This window comes from Gossypium arboreum, chromosome 5, assembly GCF_025698485.1.
Source record: "Gossypium arboreum isolate Shixiya-1 chromosome 5, ASM2569848v2, whole genome shotgun sequence".
NCBI classification, from domain to species: Eukaryota; Viridiplantae; Streptophyta; class Magnoliopsida; order Malvales; family Malvaceae; genus Gossypium; species Gossypium arboreum.
The window spans coordinates 8,399,073-8,417,613 of record NC_069074.1 but is presented as its reverse complement, the minus strand read 5'-3'; the positions used below and the strand labels follow the sequence as shown (position 1 = coordinate 8,417,613).

Here is an 18,541-nt window from a genome sequence, read left to right as displayed (position 1 = left end):
TGTAAACAATATTATATCAAGAATAAAAATTAACTTAGAATTTTATTGAAAAAGAATAAATTGAAGAAAAAGTGTGAGTAAATGTAAAAGTGTTTAAAGAATATCCAAAGATAAATAAAAAGAATTGAATGTATTCATGATAAATAAGTCTCTATTTAATTATCATTTTCCATTTTTTTTTGTTAAGTAATTTTATTAAACATATTTAAAAATAAAATATTAAGTTTCAAGTGGTTACTAAAAGTTTTTGATAGTTTATCAAATTTCCAAAATTCTGATTTGATAAAAAGAAATTAATTGTAGGGTAGAAGTCGACCAGTGTGTGGGTTAAAATATAGAGATTAAGCCTCATAAATCTATAATGAGGTTTTTTTTTCTCCCAGTTCGCTCAAATTAACAATGGAGGATGGTTCTCTTGTTTCTTGCAGGCGCCAACAAACATACATACCCAACAATTTGCTTAAAATGAAAATTCATTTGAGAAAGGCAAAAATAAAATTGGAGGGAATTACAGTTAAGTCCAAATAGATTCAGTTTTGAGAGATGGGTCTTGGATTACATTGGTAGAAGGAGGGAAGTTGAGGTATTCAGGCTGAGAATCAATGTTATTGAAGTTGTTAGTGGGTGCAAGGTAAGGTGGCGAAGGCGAATCTTGATGCATCTTAATGCGAAGTAACTCAGTCTGAGCCACGGTAAGCTGCATCTGCAACTGGGAAACTTGATTTTGAAGGTAGGATATGGCCCCAACACATCCATAAACAGGATCTCTCACTCTTGCATTTGCTTCGTAAACCATGCTACTCGCAGCGTCCCCTCTCTGGTCTTCAGGAAGCTCCTACAAGATTATTTCAAACAAATCAAAAGGCTTTTCTTTGTTATATGTATTTTATATTGATTATCAATGATACCTGCAAATTACCCAATTGAGATGCAATGAAAACATTTGTGCATGCTCCCAAATAAAAAAAAATAAAAAAAAAAAGAATCAAATGAGGTGTAAATGAAGAAAGGAAACTAGCCTGCAACGCTTTGCTGACATTGCTAGCGCCGAAGACTTTGTGAACAATAGCAAACCTGTGCGGGTCCTGAGAAGGGAAGTAAGGGGCAAAGATGCAATCTTCGGCGCAGCGACGCCTGAGGAGTTTGCAGGCTGCGCATGGTGAACAACTTCTCATGACTCTTTTATCTCTAAACAGAAATAAATAACCAAACTATCCAATCGTGCACACGAATCTTTTGTTTAACGTACAAAATTATTGCTTGAGAATAGGAATTAGTGTTGGGGAGAACGGAGATTAAAATGGTTATTTATAATGGTTCAGTTGCGGTGCTCGCCTAATGTGGAATGAATGAATGAATGCACATGTTTGATGTTTCCTTATTATGCATCTTTTAAACGTTGTATCCAACTGAGTATGGTAAAATGTTAAGTTTTAGGTTATTTTTTTGAGTTGCTTATAATTTCTATCCTGCATTAATAATTAATAATTTACTCATAATACATTTGATAATCCACAATGGAAATTAGTGGTTAAAATTTTTTAAGACAATATTTGATATATTGTCAATGCATCATCGATGAATAAAAACATAACATCTCATCATTAAATAAAACAAAAAAAATAGTGAAAGACTTATAAATAAATACTAATAACTTTATTTAAATATAATTAAATAACAATTAATTATAAATAAATATTAAAACCTTGAAACCGAAACTTAAAACCCTAAATCATAAACCCTTAAACTCAAGATCATAAATGTGAGACTTATTAATATTTCTTTATAATAGTTACTATTAATGTTTAAATAAAATTACTAGTATTTATGTATAAGTCCTCCACAAGAACGGAGGGAGGGGGACTGGCAGGGTTCCCTCCTCCTAAAGTGTAAAATGTAATTTTAATTCCTTAAATTTTATATAATTTTAAGTTAATAAATGATAAAATTGTACTTTAACCCTCTAAAAGTGATAAAATCTTAATTTAATCCTTTAAAATTGGAAATATATAAGGTATTAAAATAGTAAAATTGTATTTCAGATGTCATAAAAATACAATTTCATTTCGCCCGTCCTAAATTTTTTTTTTTGACTTTGCCCTTGATCCTCCATATTTTTTGTTTAATTTAATAATAATGTATCATGTTATTATTCACTAATGATGTATAAGATTTATACACGACATTGAATAAAATATTATTCCAAATTTTTTTACAAAAGTTTTGTTTTATTTATTTTATGATTATATTATCTTTATCAAATAATCTAATTATACTCCATATTTAATTTTAAGTAATATACTAAACAATTTTATAACCTAAATTCAATACTTAATTTTTTACTATTTATTTTTCAACACGTAATTATTTAATTTATCAAATATAGTCTTGACATATGTTCATACCCTTTTGGACTTATTTTCAAGGGTTTTCAAGGGTATAGCTAGATGGGGTAGGAAGTCGCCTTGGTACTCCCTTAACTAAAGGGCATAATATATCCCTTTTAGTTATTAAGTATTTAATTTAAGCTCTTTTTAAACAAAAATTTAAACTTTGACCTCCTCAAAATCTAAAATTTTATTTTGGCCCCTGCAATAATAAATTGTTAGCTTTGTCCTTGCTTATTTGCTTTATAAATTCTTTGAATATTGATAGTTTCACAATTTAATCCCTCTTCCAAATATTATTGGAATCAATATACTTAATAACCTTTGTTAAGATTACAATATTAGTCCTTATTAAATTGTAATTGTCACATTTAGTTTTGAAATAACCGAATGAAAATATATTTTTAAAATATTTAATAAATCAAATATTGTCTAATTACATTTGGAATAAAATTGATTGAATTTATCTCTAATCATATATATTGACAATGTAAATGTAAGTTTTAGTTTTTTTTTAAATACTTAGTTATCGTCGGTTTAAATGTTTTTAAATGAATACAATTAATTATGATTAAAATATGGTAATACTAGTTTTAAAAAGTCATATAAAGTATGTAAGATATAATATCTTAAACAAAATATCAAAATAAATACATATATAATGCGCATATTTTTATTTTATTTTTCTATATTAATTAATTCAATTATTTAAAATTCTACAATAGTTACGATAATTTTTAACTTAAATATATACCTATTTAGTATATATATTAGTATTAATTTATATGGAATTACATTAAAGATATTAAAATAAATACATATTTAAATATTATTTTTCTTAAATTATTATAATATCATAAATTAAGAACTCAAATTTTATTTTTAGTCATTTTATTTTAAATAAAAATATTTTAATAGATATATACATTGGATGTGATAAAATTAGTATATATTATGTATAACAAGATTCTCTTTATACATGGTAAGTTTCTTACATTATAAAAATTTTACATATGACAAGGAATATAAATAAGCCGTTGTGGAGAGAAATATTGTAACATAAACCCTCTGTCTTTTATACGTGTTTGCAACTTATATTTTCATAATAAATCTTTCCTATTAGCTCATATCTAATAATCTAATTTACAATTTTACATAATAAGTTATTATAAATTTTAAATCCGTTAAAATAAGACTTTTAAGTTTATTTCTATTTTTACTAATATAATTATTTGGTACACTAACAAAATCTCAACTCCGTTTGTGGTGTTTAAATTTTTCAATGACTATATGCAAAATAATTATGCTATGTTATAATTATTTATTTATATTTTATGCATTATAAATTATATTATTTATATGAATGTTAAGAAATATATATTTTCATACAACTCACATCACTAGCGAAAGAGCAAATTACTACCACATACACACAGTAGCATGCAAATTTTGCAACTCAGTCCCACGACATGAATGCCCTTGAGCAATGGACCAAATTTTGGGATTCTAATAAATAAATTTAATTTTTATTGTTTAATGTATGTTTTAATTTTAAGGTTCTCTGTGATTTTATATGTTTACAAGTGTTTAAGAATAGAAAAAAAAAGAGGTTATTTGTAGATTTTTTTTAGAAAAGAAATAAATTATAAACATGGCAAAGTAGTATGGCATTGTATTTTTCTTTATAAATTACATAATAATGATGGAACTTCAATTTTGTCTTTTATTATGCTTAAATTTATGATTTAATTTTTAACTTCAATTTTTCAATGTCATTACGTAAGCCAAATACCTTTTTCATATTAAAATGCTAATTTAATTTTTAAGAGTTATTAACACAATTAATTTTGTATGTTAAATTCAATTCTACTGTAAATAAAAATTTTTAATCTCAAAAGTTACACAAGTAAATTTAATAGAAGAATTTAATGATGACAAAACTGAACTTATTTTTAAATTAAAAAATATAAAAATAAAAATATGAAAATTAAATCCCAAAGAATACAAATCTTAAAAAGTATATTATAACCTTCAAAATTTATCATATTGATTTGTTAAAAAAAAGTAACCAACTCAAAGCCTATAAGAATCATACCCGCAAATGTCATTGCAGAATGAAGGAGGGAATTGGGCGGGTAAGGGATTGCTTTAAATGACCTTTATTTTGGGCCTGAAAGCCCACAAAGGGAAAATGTTGAAAAAGGATAATGAATTAGACAATGCATAAGGCAGTTTGGCAGCATATTAAACAAAGAGCAACAAGGATTGTTGTATCGACGGCGAATATGGCCGGTCGTAACCACCTTACACCGCCGTCATCATTAACCCGCTCCGTCACCGAACGCCACATCAGTCATCAGCACCACCACCTCGAAGACCGAATCGCCATCCAACACCGCGAGATCCAAACCCTCCTCCTCGACAACCAACGCCTCGCCGCCGCCCATGTGGCTCTTAAGCAGGATCTTGCACTCGCCCAGCAAGAAATTCGTCATTTAACGGCAGCCTCTGCCAACGTCAAATCTGAGAGGGACGCGGAGGTGAGGGAGGTCTACGAGAGGTCATTGAAGATGGACGCCGAAGCGCGCGCCGTGGATGCTATGACCGCTGAGCTGGCTTGTGTACGGGCTGATGTGAAGAAGTTTATGGCGGATGACAAGGAGCTAACTGCGGAATTGGAGGCTGTTAATGATGAGCTAGCCAAGGCAAGAATGGAAGTGAAGCAAGTTCCCGTACTTATGGCGGATATGGAAGCTGTACGGAAAGAAATCCATAAAGGAAGGTAATGCTCTGCAAACTTTCTCCTTTTTGGACAAAGAGTTGATTGCTTTTCTCCGGATTTCGAATGGAAATTCGTGAATTATTGAATATCATTTCTTTTATGCTCCTAATGGAAAGAATAGTGAGGAAATTGGTTTGGTAATTACAAGATTGGGAATGCAGGGGATTGGAAAGCAAGTCATCAATTTCACGTCTACTATAAATGCTATTGTAATTTGATACATGGGTCGAGAGGCTAAGTTCAAATAAAGGAAACGAACGAGTATGTTTGATTATGCACTAGTTCAAGATTGAAATTATTAGTATTAGATATACAATTGGCCCTAAAAAGCGTGTTGAGATTTGAGAATGAGGGAGTTCTAGCTCCATTTAACCCCTATCCTATCATTACGCATGGTAACGGATGAGGATGACTAGTATTACCTCAAAATGCAGTATTTGCCTTGGAGTGGATGCTCAGATACCCATTTCCTAATTTGAATTCAACCAACTGCTGGTTCCCATTTAATTCAATGAAGGTGTTTAATCTGTGTCAATGAGAACCACCATTTAAATTTAAGTACAAGATGGCAAATAAGAACTCACTGTTGAAAGATTATATCTTCCCTACATATTAAGTAGTGGTTTTTATATATGGATGTAGTTGATGCAAGAGAAAATCAACTAGTAAGTTTGTAGTAACGCGCCAATCGATGTTACCTTGTGAAACTATGTTTTTGTTTGTCTGTAATAGGACTGCTATTGAACTTGAAAAGAAGACACGTGCTAGTAACCTTGAACAACGTAAAATCTTGGAGAAAAATATGGTCCTCGTGGCTCGGGAATTAGAAAAACTTCAAGCACAACTTGGACTTGCTAATGCAGAGAAGAGAGCAAGGGAGGCAGCTGCACCAACAACAGCGACAGCAACAGCAACAGCCAACCCAAGTAATGATCTGTTCTTGTCTTGTTCTCTCCCAAGTATAATCTTTTACTTCCTTAGATCAATCCTTGACCTTTAATATTGTTTTACGTTTAGTCCCCACATACAATGGAAACTATGGAAATATTGATGCCAAGTATGGAGGAAGCTATTCCATGCCTCAGGTATGTCTCGTGTATACAAATACAAAAAGCCATTTCCTATTTCACATTAGACTTGCAATCGGGTACATAGGTGGAGTCGTGGAGATGGTAGACAAGATGGAATTTAAGAAAGCAACTGAACATGGATTTAATTTTATTTAAAATGTGGAAGGATGATTGTCTGATTGATTTGTACTTGTAATTTATTCGCGCGTTCAAGAGTCGGTAACTGAGAAATGCTTAATAATTGATTTCAGGCTGGTGCGACATGCCCGCAATCTGTGCCTGGAGCTGGGGCTGGGACGATGCCCCCTGTTACTTTAGAGGGTCAAGGGTCTCATACACCTAATGTCAATCAAACTGGTTTACAATCCGTGTCTAATGTTCCTTTAGAAAACCAAGTAGTTCAGCTATAGCCATTTTAAACTCGTATATAAAATTCTAGTCCAGAATTTGGAATTTTTTCCAACCCAAATGGGCTTATATTTCTTTGCAATCGCAATAGCCTGGAAAAATGTGCATTTGCCGGTGCTTTCACAACCGCAGATTGTATAATATATGTAACTACTCGTGAGATCAACTAATTCATATGTAGTATTTAAAGTAATTTAAATCACCTTCTAAAGAGTATGTAAATATATATAAATAATGAAGTAAAAATAAGAGGCATATATCAAATGAAATCATTGGAACAAGGAATGGGTATAAATGAATTATCAATCAAGAAATATTCAAGGTATTTTTTTCTTAGCATCTGCTATGGTGCTGCCTAAACCATATTACCATGGGCGTTACAAATAATTATTAGCGCACCAGACAGGATTTAATTTCAATTCACATCACTCCTTGAAAGAAAAACCGAAGGTGACGTTCAACTCCCAGTCACAAAAAGATCATAAAGAAACAAAGCTCTTGAAACTCGCCACCCACTGTTCTGCAACTTTCTTCTCATAGTTGAGGAAAGTGACAGCAGCCACGCCATGCATAAAGTCATCGTCATCAAATGCCGACAACTTACCGTGCCCAACCAACTATTTATTTAGTTAAAAAAAATAACACTACACACACCGACATACAATTGCATTCAGCATATAAAACTACTATCATTTTTACTACAATTCGAGGCCGAAACAGATACCTATTAGCCAACATTAAAGAACTGTGAAGAATATAGATATGGAGCCATACAAAGATCAGAATCAAAATTGAATTTTCTTTAACTACTTGGAGACTCACTAATGGAATCTAGTTCTAGGATGGAAGGCTAAATCCCATCGTCTTTAATAGCAAGCACATTTTTCAATTTAAACTCTAAAGGGTACCCATCCATGCATATAATTCACAAGATTGTTCCACCACATTAAACGATGAGCAACAAAATTAAGTCCCCCGCCAAGGGGTTATTCCCAAATAAAAGGGTATAAGTTTGTGATTTGAAAAAGCAGCACCCACCTGAAATTATCAACCTACCTTGGTAGCAAGCAATTTGAAGAAAAGCTAATAGAAGATAAAGGAGGAAGGACAAAAGGGTATTGCCCAAATAAGTGAACAACCTACCTCTCAGTCTCCTGTTCAAGAATAACCCAGTGAATGGAACACAACTAGATCCCTCAGTTCCAAATCCTTAGTACATAAAATAGTTGACGCTGAATATCCCTCAGTATGGGCGTGAACAGTTTCCACCATAGTGATGTCTATCTGGCCCAGATCCTGCACCTCTGTAATTATCCCTGCGCCTGTCCCCATAGCCACCTTTCCTGCCCCTGTCACATAACGACATTCAGTAATGCAGTTTCAATCAAAACAATTTAGTTAAGCCAAGAACAATTTCACTTTGAAAAAAATGGGTGATCTTTCTATTGTTTACTCCACAGTGACAAAGTAATAAGGGATCATTTGAGAACATATACTATCACATGCAAACCATACAGAAGTTGTTAAGGAAAGCTGTTAACAGTAGATAAAGGTGATCATTTGAGAATTTGGTTTCAAAAATAAATTAAACAAAGCAAAGCCTAAAAAAAGGAACTCAACATGGCAAAATACAATACAATAGAATGAGAAAAATCTAGCTAAGCATCATAAGTTAATAAACTGCATGTTGAAACAAATCATCTAAATCAAATATATACATATGAACTGAAGAAAAGGCCAAGGGGACATCTGAATTACTTCCTGTCAGGAAAGAGCATCTAAATGGAACATGTTATAAGTAAGTTCATCTAAGGGTTAAAATGACACCCATGATCATATACTGTAAGTGCAGTCTTCTCTGCCATAGCCACATTAATCGTATAGCCTCTCATGACATGATCTGAGAGAAAAAATTCCACTAGGGTGAGGACAAACATTGAAGGTGAAAAACTAAATAAAGAGAAGTTCAGCTGCGTACTGTTAAAGAAACTGCCAGCAGAGTGTGCCGCTTGAGGATCTTCATATGTCAAAACTGCATCACCTTTCTGGTTTCCTTTCTCATCCTCGCGTATTTTAATATTCCATGGCCACTGATCTTTATAGCCGCGCTTCTGTTTAATTCTTCCTACCTAAACAAGAAGAGACTCCATCAAAACATGGAACCAGAGAATAAAACCAATATCAAAAGAACAATTACATTAAACAAACATGATACCAGCTCCGGAAATAAATAAATAAATAAATAAATAAATAACAATACGAAGTAGATGACATAATACCCATCAGACAACACATTGATTTAAAATATAAGAAATGACCATTACTTGTCCAATGCCGCCAAAAAGGTCCCTTAATTCTTCAACAGTAATATTGGTCGGCAAATTTGATATGTAGATTCTTGTGTTGTCACAAGAATCCCCACAGGTTTCATCACACTGCTTGATCTTAACTGGTGCATCGGCAGAATGACCTCCATAACCACCTCCCTGATGACAAGGACCACCAGGCCCATACCCACTGTCATATCCACTAGCATGACCACCCCGGCCACCACTTCTCACATCACTCAAACCCCCGCCACCATAACCACCTGCAGGGCCACCATAAGACGGAGGGTATGATGTGGGTCCACCAGTATAGCTTGTAGGAGGAGGAACTGCATCCATTCCATAATTTGTATTCCCATCATATGCATTAGGAGCAGGTGGATAATTTCCACCAGCACTGCCACTATAAGCACTGGGTGATGGAGGAGGAACATGACCATACCCACCACTTCTATTATCATAATTTCCACCTCTGCCTGCGTAGTTGTTATTCCTCCCACTATCATATCCCCTCTAGCCCCATCTCCTCTACCTCCACGGTTACCACCATATCCCCCAGTGCTACCTCTGTTATAACCACTACTACCACGATCACAGAACCCACAGGAGAGGATGCACCGCATTTGTTACACTCAACTCTTCTTGTAAAGTTCAAATTCCCACAACTTCAAAGACATACCAGTTTAAATTTCACAAATCTAGGCAACTAATAATGACATTGAAATATCAACAAACCAAAATTTAGCTGTTTAAGACAAACCGTACAAGTACCCTGCCTCCTTGACAAAAAATCAAAAGCAGAGAACAGATAAATTTTCCTGGGATTCGGGCAAAGCCAATCACCGTCTCTGCCTCCTCCACCACGGCCACCACCTCTTCCACTGTCTCCTCCTTGATAACCTCCAGCACCTACTGAATAATCCGTGTACATTGTATTGAAAATAAGAACAGGGAAAACCGGATCGATCTTGTATGACCCGACAAGACAAGTGCCAGAAATTAGGGTTAACAACACTAACCCATAAATCAACAGAATAAAATTAATAAGCACAAAGAAATTTACCGCGATTTTTAGAACTAGGACCGTATCCCCCACCTCCTCCTCGGCCGCCAACATAACCGCCATTTCCACCACCACCACCACCGTCGTAAGGATGGGCAACTTGACCTCCGTCCTGACCGTACATAATATCCTTTAAAGATGTAAATAGGGCTTTTTGGTATTCTTAATCTTATCCCTCACGAAGCGAAACAGAACTACAGTGCAATGATATGTAGTATGTGTGAAGTGAAAAATATATAAATAAAGGCCGTCTTTCCGCTTATTTCTTCCACTGCAGGCATATAAATAGTACAATTGCGTCAACTGTATAGTTTGAAGCCCAAGGCATTGCTTTTGGGGCTTTAGGTTTGGGTATTTCTTGAAATAAAATACGGACCTCATGCTCTTATGGCTACCCCAGGCCTAGGCCAAGGCCCAAGACCAGGACATCCCACATGTATCCTCGATTCTCAAGTGCCTACGTGCACGGTAGCAAATCAAATAAGATGAATAGTGGGGTCTTAAGCTAATCCTTGACTAAACCTTAAAAATTTTAATGTCATAATACCTTTCAAATTCTCCTAATCATTATCTTACTACAATAATTCTTACTAAGAAAAATATCTATATAGTCATAATTTCACCTAAAAAATAATGAGTTACCTCTACAGCATGGGTGGAATCCCATGTCAGAGGACTACGTCTACATTTGAAAGGAGATAATAATAATAATAAAAAAGCGAGCAAAAGCATATTATACCTACATACATTACATTACATATATAGTGATGATGAATGCACCTTTGCGTTTGTTAGAGAAATCTACACCCAAGATATGCTGTCGGCGACCTTAACAACAAGTCTTTCAAAGCAGGAAAGGACCCACTCCACTCCCACCCCCATTTTCATCTCATTTCTACTTCCTTTTTCTTTATTTTTTTCAGTCTTTCTTGGACTTTCGCTTTATTGCTTGTATTTCTCCTCTCTCTCTCGCCAATTATTATGGGTCCAGTCATCATCATCCCTCCCCCTTTTCTTTTCTTTTAGAATTAATATTTCTTATATAATTTTTTCATTTTAATATTTATTAATAATTATACATTATGTTATATGAATTTTTACACTATTTAATATTTGCTTAGGGGAAAAAAAGCCATTGACATGCATGCTGACAAATTTCTTTGGATCCTATCAATCATCTATTTGATAGGCTTAAATTCTCTTCTTGTGTGTTATTAAATAGTCTTTTTGTATCGTAATTTCTACCGCTAAACGGTCATAATAGATAAAAGGTAAAAAGCCTACCATCTCCTTATAGTATAATCAATGCAAGTAGATAATAAAAATTTTACAAGATATCAAGATTGAAAAATTAAATTAAAAATAGATCAATTATTCGATTAATTAGAGAAATAGTTCGTTTTTACTGAATTAAAATCTATCGTGACAAAAGAACACCTTGTAAGTGATGCTTTTATCATGTGATAAGTGTACGATTACACTTGAAGATGTGGTTTTATAACTTGATTTTTCAATGGATGGATCAGTCGTTACGAATGTGCTCAACAAGTTTAGTGGTGGTCGGATAAGAATCATATAGCTGGAAAAAAATTTCAAGCACTTCAATAAATATTCTATTGAGTTGAAAAGGCAGCAATTCGCACGAACATATATACTGAAGTTGATTAAATTCTTCTAATGCTAAATAAATCTTAATATGTGGCGCCTACAATTAATTGACTTAAAAACAACTAATGTCAACACTCTTCTCATCAACATGCAAATTTTCTCCATAAAATCTATTTAAACTCTGAAAAATCTCTCAATATCATCTTCGTTTTACAAGAAACCTTTACTACCGGATATGAAAATGCTTCTATTTTCTATAACAAGCCTCTACTACCAGACATAAAACACATTTAGAAATGTTGGGAAAATAATTCAAACATTTTCTTTTGACAAATAAAATCAGACATAACTTCACAAATTTTAAAAATACTTCTGTTGAAAATGTCTTACTGAAAAGTTATGCCCAAGATTCTCGAAATAATTGAAAAATACAACCTTCTAAAATCATCATATTCATCTAAAATTTATTCATGTGTCAATCCAACTATCCGAATTTAAAAAATTTTAAATTTAAGATTAAAAAAAAAATGCTATAATGCGCACTTTCAACTCCATAGTTACCTCATAAAAATCCGCCTACTCCATTAAATAATAACAGAAACCAGCCTTAATCTTCAATTTTTCTTTTTCCAACGGTATTATTACCACTAACTTTGTCCCACTTTTTAGTTTTGTGTAGCTAAATAGTTTAGTTTCTTCTGCTCAATCTAGTTTTTCCTGCTTTTTTTTCCCTTATAAATAAAAAAAAATTAAAGAAAAGAAAGCAAGAGAGCTTTCTCACTAAAATAGAAAAATTTTATTTAAGTATTTTAAAATTTTAAATTAATAAAAATAAAATTATACATTTAACTCCCTAAAATAATAAAATTTGATTTAATCCTTACAAAATTATAAAGATATAAACTATTAAAATAGTGAAATTATATTTTTATTATCGTAAAATTATAATTTAATTTCGATCCCTTAAAAAAAATTTAGCTTTGCCCCTAAAAGAAAGGAAAAAGAACATAAAAATCTCATGGGGCAGTTTCTTCATACTTAAAAACGAACTAAGTAGAGCATTATATTGTTTGTAATGGCTGCACCAGAGAGAGTGAGGTCCATGACATAAAAATAGTATGCAAGCAAGCCATTAATCCTGCAGGTGTATGTTGAAACTCAATATATATCTAATAGCTATAATAAAGATTAATTAAAGAGTAACGTCATCTTTTTGAATATATTTGAAAAAAGCCTTTATATATAATATGTACTTACAAATTCCATGTGTTAGAATCTAAATGGTTTACTCCTTTCAAATGAACAAGCATGTGATTCTGATGTACTATAAGAGGTAGAAAACAAATTTAAATTAACATATATTATTATACAAGACAGAAACAAAAATGACAAGAATTATTTAAATGACCACCTCGATTGGCAGCTGAAATTTCACCAGTATTCTATTTATTTTAATTTAACAACATGCCAGCATCATATATGTGTATTATTAATTCAATTTGGTACCAAATTGAAATCATCAACACTACTTAGTTAATGGATTATCCCTTTTCTCAAGGTTGCTCCATCCATTTGGTGCCGACCAAGTGCCCAGTCAACTTTATCCGAGTGGCACTTGGATGTTTCACATGCATGCTTTTTCATGCCTTTATTACTCCATTACTTTGATTTCTTACATGCTTCGCTTCAAAGCATGTCAATTGCACCATATTTGGAACTCGACAAACTTATTTAACTGGAAGACAAATTATCGCTGTCCCGAAACATTACCGTGTAACTTGTGCACAGAAACCCGGGCAAGGTTTTCAGGCTCTCTACTGTATCCCAATGCTACAGAGATGATCTGCGACGAACACACTCTCCTAGTTAGATGGCCAAACCAAAGACATGAATTGAAGAGCCGGTAACAGCAAACTGCAATGCGCAGGAAGGGGTTCGTTGGGGCCTCTCAAAATTTGGTCTGTCATCTAAATCATGATCAAGCCATTGACATTAAACCCCCTCCCCCCCCCCCCCACGTGTTAAGGTGTTGTCCGTTCAATTTTGTGCATATAAAACGGGGCATTCGGTTCCTTCTTTGGATGCAAATGGTGAGCCATAAAATAAATTAACTATGTATATTCCTTTCAATGATCCATTCCTCAATAACACTTGGCGGTGGCGGTAGACAAGACTAGTCGAGGCAGGTGCCTCTAGACAACCCCACGGCCCACCCACTTTCTCTCTTAAAATTAAATCAAGGACCCTCGGGCGTTGGCCCCAACCAAACTAACTACGAAAACCCTTTAGTAGCGGCAACTGAAACAAGTACTTTAGCAGAGCCATGAAGGGCTTTCCCTGTCATACAATGAACTCAGTGACATTGCCCTTTTAGCACTTTAACTCAGAAAACTCCTATCCCACTTGGTACCCTAGTAACATGTAAGATACATAACCACAAAGGGCTTTAATTGGACGTGTTTTCGAAATACTTGGTTCAGTATATTATGTAAATCATAAGAATTTGAATTAGCTGTACTCTGTATCCGATGAGGATGGAGCGGAGGCTAGGAGAAGAAGAAGAAAGAGGAGGCATTTAGATGATTAGATTTAAAGACAAAAGGGATCTACTAGCTTCCTTTTTGACTTCATATGTGGAACCAATAGGGTACTTAAAGTTAATACAGAATTTTATTTATTTATTTAAAAAAAAAGAAAAGAGATTTACTATATACAAAATAATACTACAAATAAATAGTTTAAGCCATGAAAAGAAAGAAATTAGAAAGTTCCCTTCAATTATTTGAAGAGGGAGGGATCAAAATAGTTGATGAAAAGAAGAAAAAGAAAAAGAGCCAAAAAGAAAAAGGATGAACAAGAACCGAAAACAAATCAACAATAGAATTCAATTTGAAATAAAGATATGATGATGAGAAAAGAGCAATAAATGTAGCAATAATCTAATTGGATAAGATGGAGTCCAGAAATGGGGTTTATGTTGGAGAGTGACTGGTGGGTCTGTCTAGGTTATTATAGCAAAGCAGAATATTATACAAATTGGGTGTGAAATCAGATATAATTAATAATAAGATGATATATGGTTAAGCAACGCAATAGGGTGGAAGAAAGAAAAAATGGTTGGCTAGAGGTCCTTTTCACACTGAGCCTGAGTGGTGGTTACCCAAATAAAATAATAAGGGCAGCAATCACTAGGATTATTTTAAATATTCATTGATGCTTTCAGCCATATATCTTTTTGTTGTTGTTGTTATCACAGAAAGAAATGTTGTTTTCATAGGTATCAGAGAGAGAGAGAAAGAGAGAACCAGAATGTGAGAAATCGAGCTTGAGAGGACCCGAGAGAAAAACGGGTAAATCAAGAGAAACAGAAAACAAAACTCAATGCCCACCCAAAATCTTAGATCAAGATATAAAGGCTCCAGCACCTGACACTGAAACTGAAAGTGCAAAGATGTAAATATTTCAGTGAGGAGCACGTGTGGTTTGTATGTTACATTTACAACAGCACTGAAATTGGCCCTTGAGCTGGGGCTGGGGGAGCCCAGCTGAAGTAGAAATATTTTTGTAGCAAAAGCCTACAAGTGTTTGTGTTGTGAGTGTTACCTTCCCAACAACCCTCCTCTTCTTGCTTTCACTCTCCTGTCCCCGCTCTTTGAAGTTTGCCTTTGCTACAATCCAATCTTAGCCCTACACTCGTGGTAAACCCAAACAATAAAAACATGCCCAATTATTTTTTTTAGTTAAAAAAAAAGATACGCAATTGTTGAAGATTTAATGGTGGATTTCTTATACATTGTGTAATGTATGGCCATAATGGGAAGGGAGAAGAATAAACCGATTTTTTTTCCTTTCAAAAATATAGATTTCTTCTTTGTATTGAATTCCACACAAATGCATGCAAGTAATTGGAGCTTACCAGGAGGCATTGTAGGAATGCAAAGTTACCCATTTGCTTCTTGTTGAGAGAGAAGATAGATAGATACAGAGACAGAAATATAATAAAAAAGGCCTTTTCTTTTCTTTTCTTTTTCAAGGCTACTTGCAGTTCTTCCTAAATTCAACCCATCAAAACAGTTCAGACGAAACATACCAAATGGATTAGAACTTCATGTGTTGTATTTCACCTTTCATATGTATGCTTTTGTAACTAGTTGCAGAGTAGTAAAGTTCATGCATAACAAGAAATTAAAGAAGATAAAAAGTCTTATCAAACAGGGAAATAAAATATGAGAGTATCTTTTGCAAGAGATTGAAAACTAGATTTTCAACTAAATTTGGTTCATGGGATATCAATCCAATATTCAGAGAGAACCGCCAGATATATACCTCATAATCATATATATAAAAGAGCTATTAAAAGAAGAAAAGGGAAAGAATAAAATCAGTAAAACGTAAATAATAAAAAAACTATACGTTAGTTGTGGTAGCAGTAGCAGTAGCGGTGGTGGCAGTAGCAACATTAGCAGCAGTTCCACCGGCAATATCATCTCCGCCACCGCCGCTACCCCCACCACCATCAATAGATTGAGTGGCTGCCACCGAGAAGTTGACCCCAACAGCAGTAGTGTTGACTGTAGACCTTTTTCGCTTCTTCTTCTCGTAAGGAATCCCTCTAGCTTTAGCCTGCCCTTCTCTCACTTCCCTCAAATAAATCCTCACAGCCCTCGCGGCAAAAGGGTTTGATTCTGGACGTCCACCGTTTTCTTCATAAGCAGCTCTAAGCCGTCCGATCAGCGCGTCGAGGCTACCCCATGCTTGCTTGAGTGGGCAAGAGCAAGGAGCAGGTGGATTTGGATGTCCGAAATAAGGACAACCCGTTATGTGAACCTTCGTTTTGCCAAACTGGTCAAGGTATTTCAAGAACTCAATGACGTGGGCACCACTGCAACGAGCTAGTGTTAATGGGGGCTTATGGTTCTTCAAGTACTGCAAGAAAGTGTTCCAGTCTCGACGCTTTTGTGACTCGTAGCGACTCGGTGGAGCTGGGGAAGAAGACGACTCACCAGCTCCACCTTGTTGTGAAACCGTGGGCGGCGTTGCTAGAGCTGTAACTACAGCAGATGATGGACCCTCGTTGATGCTATTCGGATCGGTTGCAGCACCCCCTACAGAAGCAGAATCCATTAACAAAAAAAAAAAAATGAAAACAAGGGTTGGTGTTTTGGTTATCTCTGTGGGATTTATTTTTTTTTTAACTTGGACTTTGTTTTTGTCTAGATTTCAAGTGCCGGAGAGTAGAGACAAGGCCGAAGGGAGGGCTCTGCCTAAACTATCTAAATTCTAAGCTACCTATATCTTTCACTAACAGATTACAATCTCTTTGTAGCCATGGCTTGTGTCTGATCAGGCAAACAGTAATAGTACTACGGTGGAAGGTGTTTAGGGTTCATCCCAAGAACTGCTGGCTCTCTTCCCCGTCCCCGGCCCTGTGAATCTTTTCACGGAAAAGATTTGCTTCTGTTTTCCTTTATTTGTGATCGTCAGAGTCAAGATAGAAGATTTTGAAGGAAGAAAAAGAACCAAAAAGACGAAGGAAAACCAAAATCAAATAGATGATGGGACGTCCAAATACAAGAAATTACACTAGGAAAAAAATTTGGGGGGGGGTTCTATTGTATTCTATTGTAGATTAAGAATTGGATTGAGAAATGTAATGTTGAGTAGAGTATTATTTGGTTTCATACAGAGAAAATGGGAATATATGATATATCACTGTGGTGGCCCGGCACTCAATGATTTACTCCCCGGGCGGCCCCGCCACTCTCCTTTTTATTCATCATGGGAATGAGATTTATTTTAGACGTTCATACCATCATATGATACAAATAAATAATATATTATACGGATAGTTGAATTTATCAACCTAAATATTATATAGCTAAAAATGTGTAACATCGGTAATGGCGAAAAAGGGTTAATATGAATTCCAATTCCATGACACCTGACTCTACTCGTCCGTACAAACAAAACAAAAGGGTAGCGTGTGCAGCACGAGGGGGGTTTTGAGAGTGCGCGATGGTCGGGGTGCAGTTAATAGGTTTCCGCTGGGCGCTCACAGTTGCCGGTTTAAGGTGGCTGCTTGTTTTTTTCCACATGCTACTAGTGTAGTGCATCTGTTCTCCCTCAAAACTTTTATTTCTGAATTGCCACGTCCCCAAAATGAAAGCTCACATATTTTACTCACAATCTGCATCTCTATCCCATTAACTTTGTATTATACACATTTACCAATGTTTTAAGATATATTTATAAAATTACGAATATCAATGAGTTTGATTTCGGAGAAGGATCAAATAGTGAATTTGAGAAGTTAGTAATTCCGGTTCACAAACACAAGCACCATTAACTTCCTTGTCTGAGCCTAGTTCCATTTTGCCCCGCCCCACTCACATATGAGTTTACAACTTTAACAACATCGAATTTCAGCCGTGTAACAATGCTGAAAACTAGTCTTGAGATGCTTTACAATAATTTGAATTAAAAATAAACAGGTACTTAAAACAATAGCATTTTCATATATATTAAAAGATTTGTCTGACTGACTTACGTCATTTATTTTTATTAAAAAAATGTTCCAAATTCAAAATTTTAATACCCTGAATGAATAATTGCACATCTAGTCTAGGCTGTCTCAGCTAGAGTAGAGGCATTAAAATAAACGTTGGCCGCAAGTATGAAAAATCCATTAAACAAAAGAGGTCTGGAGCATACCATATCAGGAAAGTTTACATTGTATAATATTCCAATAAATGTCCTTTCTTTGATTGACAGATTTGACTTGATGAAATGATGACCGTAAAAAAGGTAATAGTTAATTAGATAGGGTTTTAAGGTAAGCAGTGAGATGCGGTTATTTATCTTATTTTTATTTAATCTTATAATATTACTATAGTATT

The 18,541-nt window shown here is 34.4% G+C and overlaps 4 protein-coding genes and 1 pseudogene across 8 annotated transcripts; 1 reads left to right on the top strand and 4 right to left on the bottom strand.

Annotated features, from left to right (window-relative positions):
* Window positions 1-455: 455 nt before the first annotated feature.
* On the bottom strand, window positions 456-1,300 carry LOC108481847 (LOB domain-containing protein 12-like). Its single transcript, XM_017784921.2, has 2 exons — window positions 1,020-1,300; window positions 456-835 (listed from the first exon to the last, which is right to left on the bottom strand). Exons 1-2 carry the CDS (start codon window positions 1,173-1,175, stop codon window positions 515-517), a joined length of 477 nt encoding a protein of 158 aa, XP_017640410.1. The 5' UTR covers window positions 1,176-1,300; the 3' UTR covers window positions 456-514.
* Window positions 1,301-4,569: 3,269 nt separating this feature from the next.
* On the top strand, window positions 4,570-6,846 carry LOC108483076 (protein FLC EXPRESSOR). The gene is made up of 4 exons (XM_017786278.2): window positions 4,570-5,169; window positions 5,902-6,095; window positions 6,187-6,254; window positions 6,491-6,846. The coding sequence occupies exons 1-4, from the start codon at window positions 4,607-4,609 to the stop codon at window positions 6,647-6,649; spliced, it is 984 nt and encodes a 327-aa protein (XP_017641767.1). The 5' UTR covers window positions 4,570-4,606; the 3' UTR covers window positions 6,650-6,846.
* A 1,040-nt stretch (window positions 6,847-7,886) lies between these two features.
* On the bottom strand, window positions 7,887-9,617 carry LOC108483078 (transcription initiation factor TFIID subunit 15b-like; annotated as a pseudogene).
* LOC108483077 (transcription initiation factor TFIID subunit 15b-like) lies at window positions 9,465-10,321 on the bottom strand. Of its 5 annotated transcripts, none has more exons than XM_053028631.1 (3): window positions 10,038-10,321; window positions 9,740-9,886; window positions 9,465-9,639 (listed from the first exon to the last, which is right to left on the bottom strand). In XM_053028631.1, the coding sequence occupies exons 1-3, from the start codon at window positions 10,159-10,161 to the stop codon at window positions 9,626-9,628; spliced, it is 285 nt and encodes a 94-aa protein (XP_052884591.1). In that variant the 5' UTR covers window positions 10,162-10,321; the 3' UTR covers window positions 9,465-9,625. The 5 variants fall into 5 exon arrangements, with proteins under 5 accessions (XP_052884591.1, XP_052884592.1, XP_017641770.1 ...); XM_053028632.1 differs by having other exon boundaries at window positions 9,746-9,886; XM_017786281.2 differs by having other exon boundaries at window positions 9,465-9,941.
* A 4,636-nt stretch (window positions 10,322-14,957) lies between these two features.
* On the bottom strand, window positions 14,958-17,423 carry LOC108480272 (protein LIGHT-DEPENDENT SHORT HYPOCOTYLS 6-like). The gene is made up of 2 exons (XM_017783201.2): window positions 16,059-17,423; window positions 14,958-15,332 (listed from the first exon to the last, which is right to left on the bottom strand). The coding sequence occupies exons 1-2, from the start codon at window positions 16,767-16,769 to the stop codon at window positions 15,327-15,329; spliced, it is 717 nt and encodes a 238-aa protein (XP_017638690.1). The 5' UTR covers window positions 16,770-17,423; the 3' UTR covers window positions 14,958-15,326.
* Window positions 17,424-18,541: the final 1,118 nt, after the last annotated feature.

Coding starts and splice junctions, on each gene's coding strand:
- LOC108481847 (XM_017784921.2), bottom strand. CDS start 1,175: ATGAGAAGTTGTTCACCATGCGCAGCCTGCAAACTCCTCAGGCGTCGC. Junction 836..1,019: donor ATGTCAGCAAAGCGTTGCAG/GCTAGTTTCCTT, acceptor ATAATCTTGTAG/GAGCTTCCTGAAGACCAGAG.
- LOC108483076 (XM_017786278.2), top strand. CDS start 4,607: ATGCATAAGGCAGTTTGGCAGCATATTAAACAAAGAGCAACAAGGATT. Junction 5,170..5,901: donor AAAGAAATCCATAAAGGAAG/GTAATGCTCTGC, acceptor TGTCTGTAATAG/GACTGCTATTGAACTTGAAA. Junction 6,096..6,186: donor AACAGCAACAGCCAACCCAA/GTAATGATCTGT, acceptor TTTTACGTTTAG/TCCCCACATACAATGGAAAC.
- LOC108483077 (XM_017786279.2), bottom strand. CDS start 10,161: ATGTACGGTCAGGACGGAGGTCAAGTTGCCCATCCTTACGACGGTGGT. Junction 9,887..10,037: donor TCCTAGTTCTAAAAATCGCG/GTAAATTTCTTT, acceptor CGGATTATTCAG/TAGGTGCTGGAGGTTATCAA.
- LOC108480272 (XM_017783201.2), bottom strand. CDS start 16,769: ATGGATTCTGCTTCTGTAGGGGGTGCTGCAACCGATCCGAATAGCATC.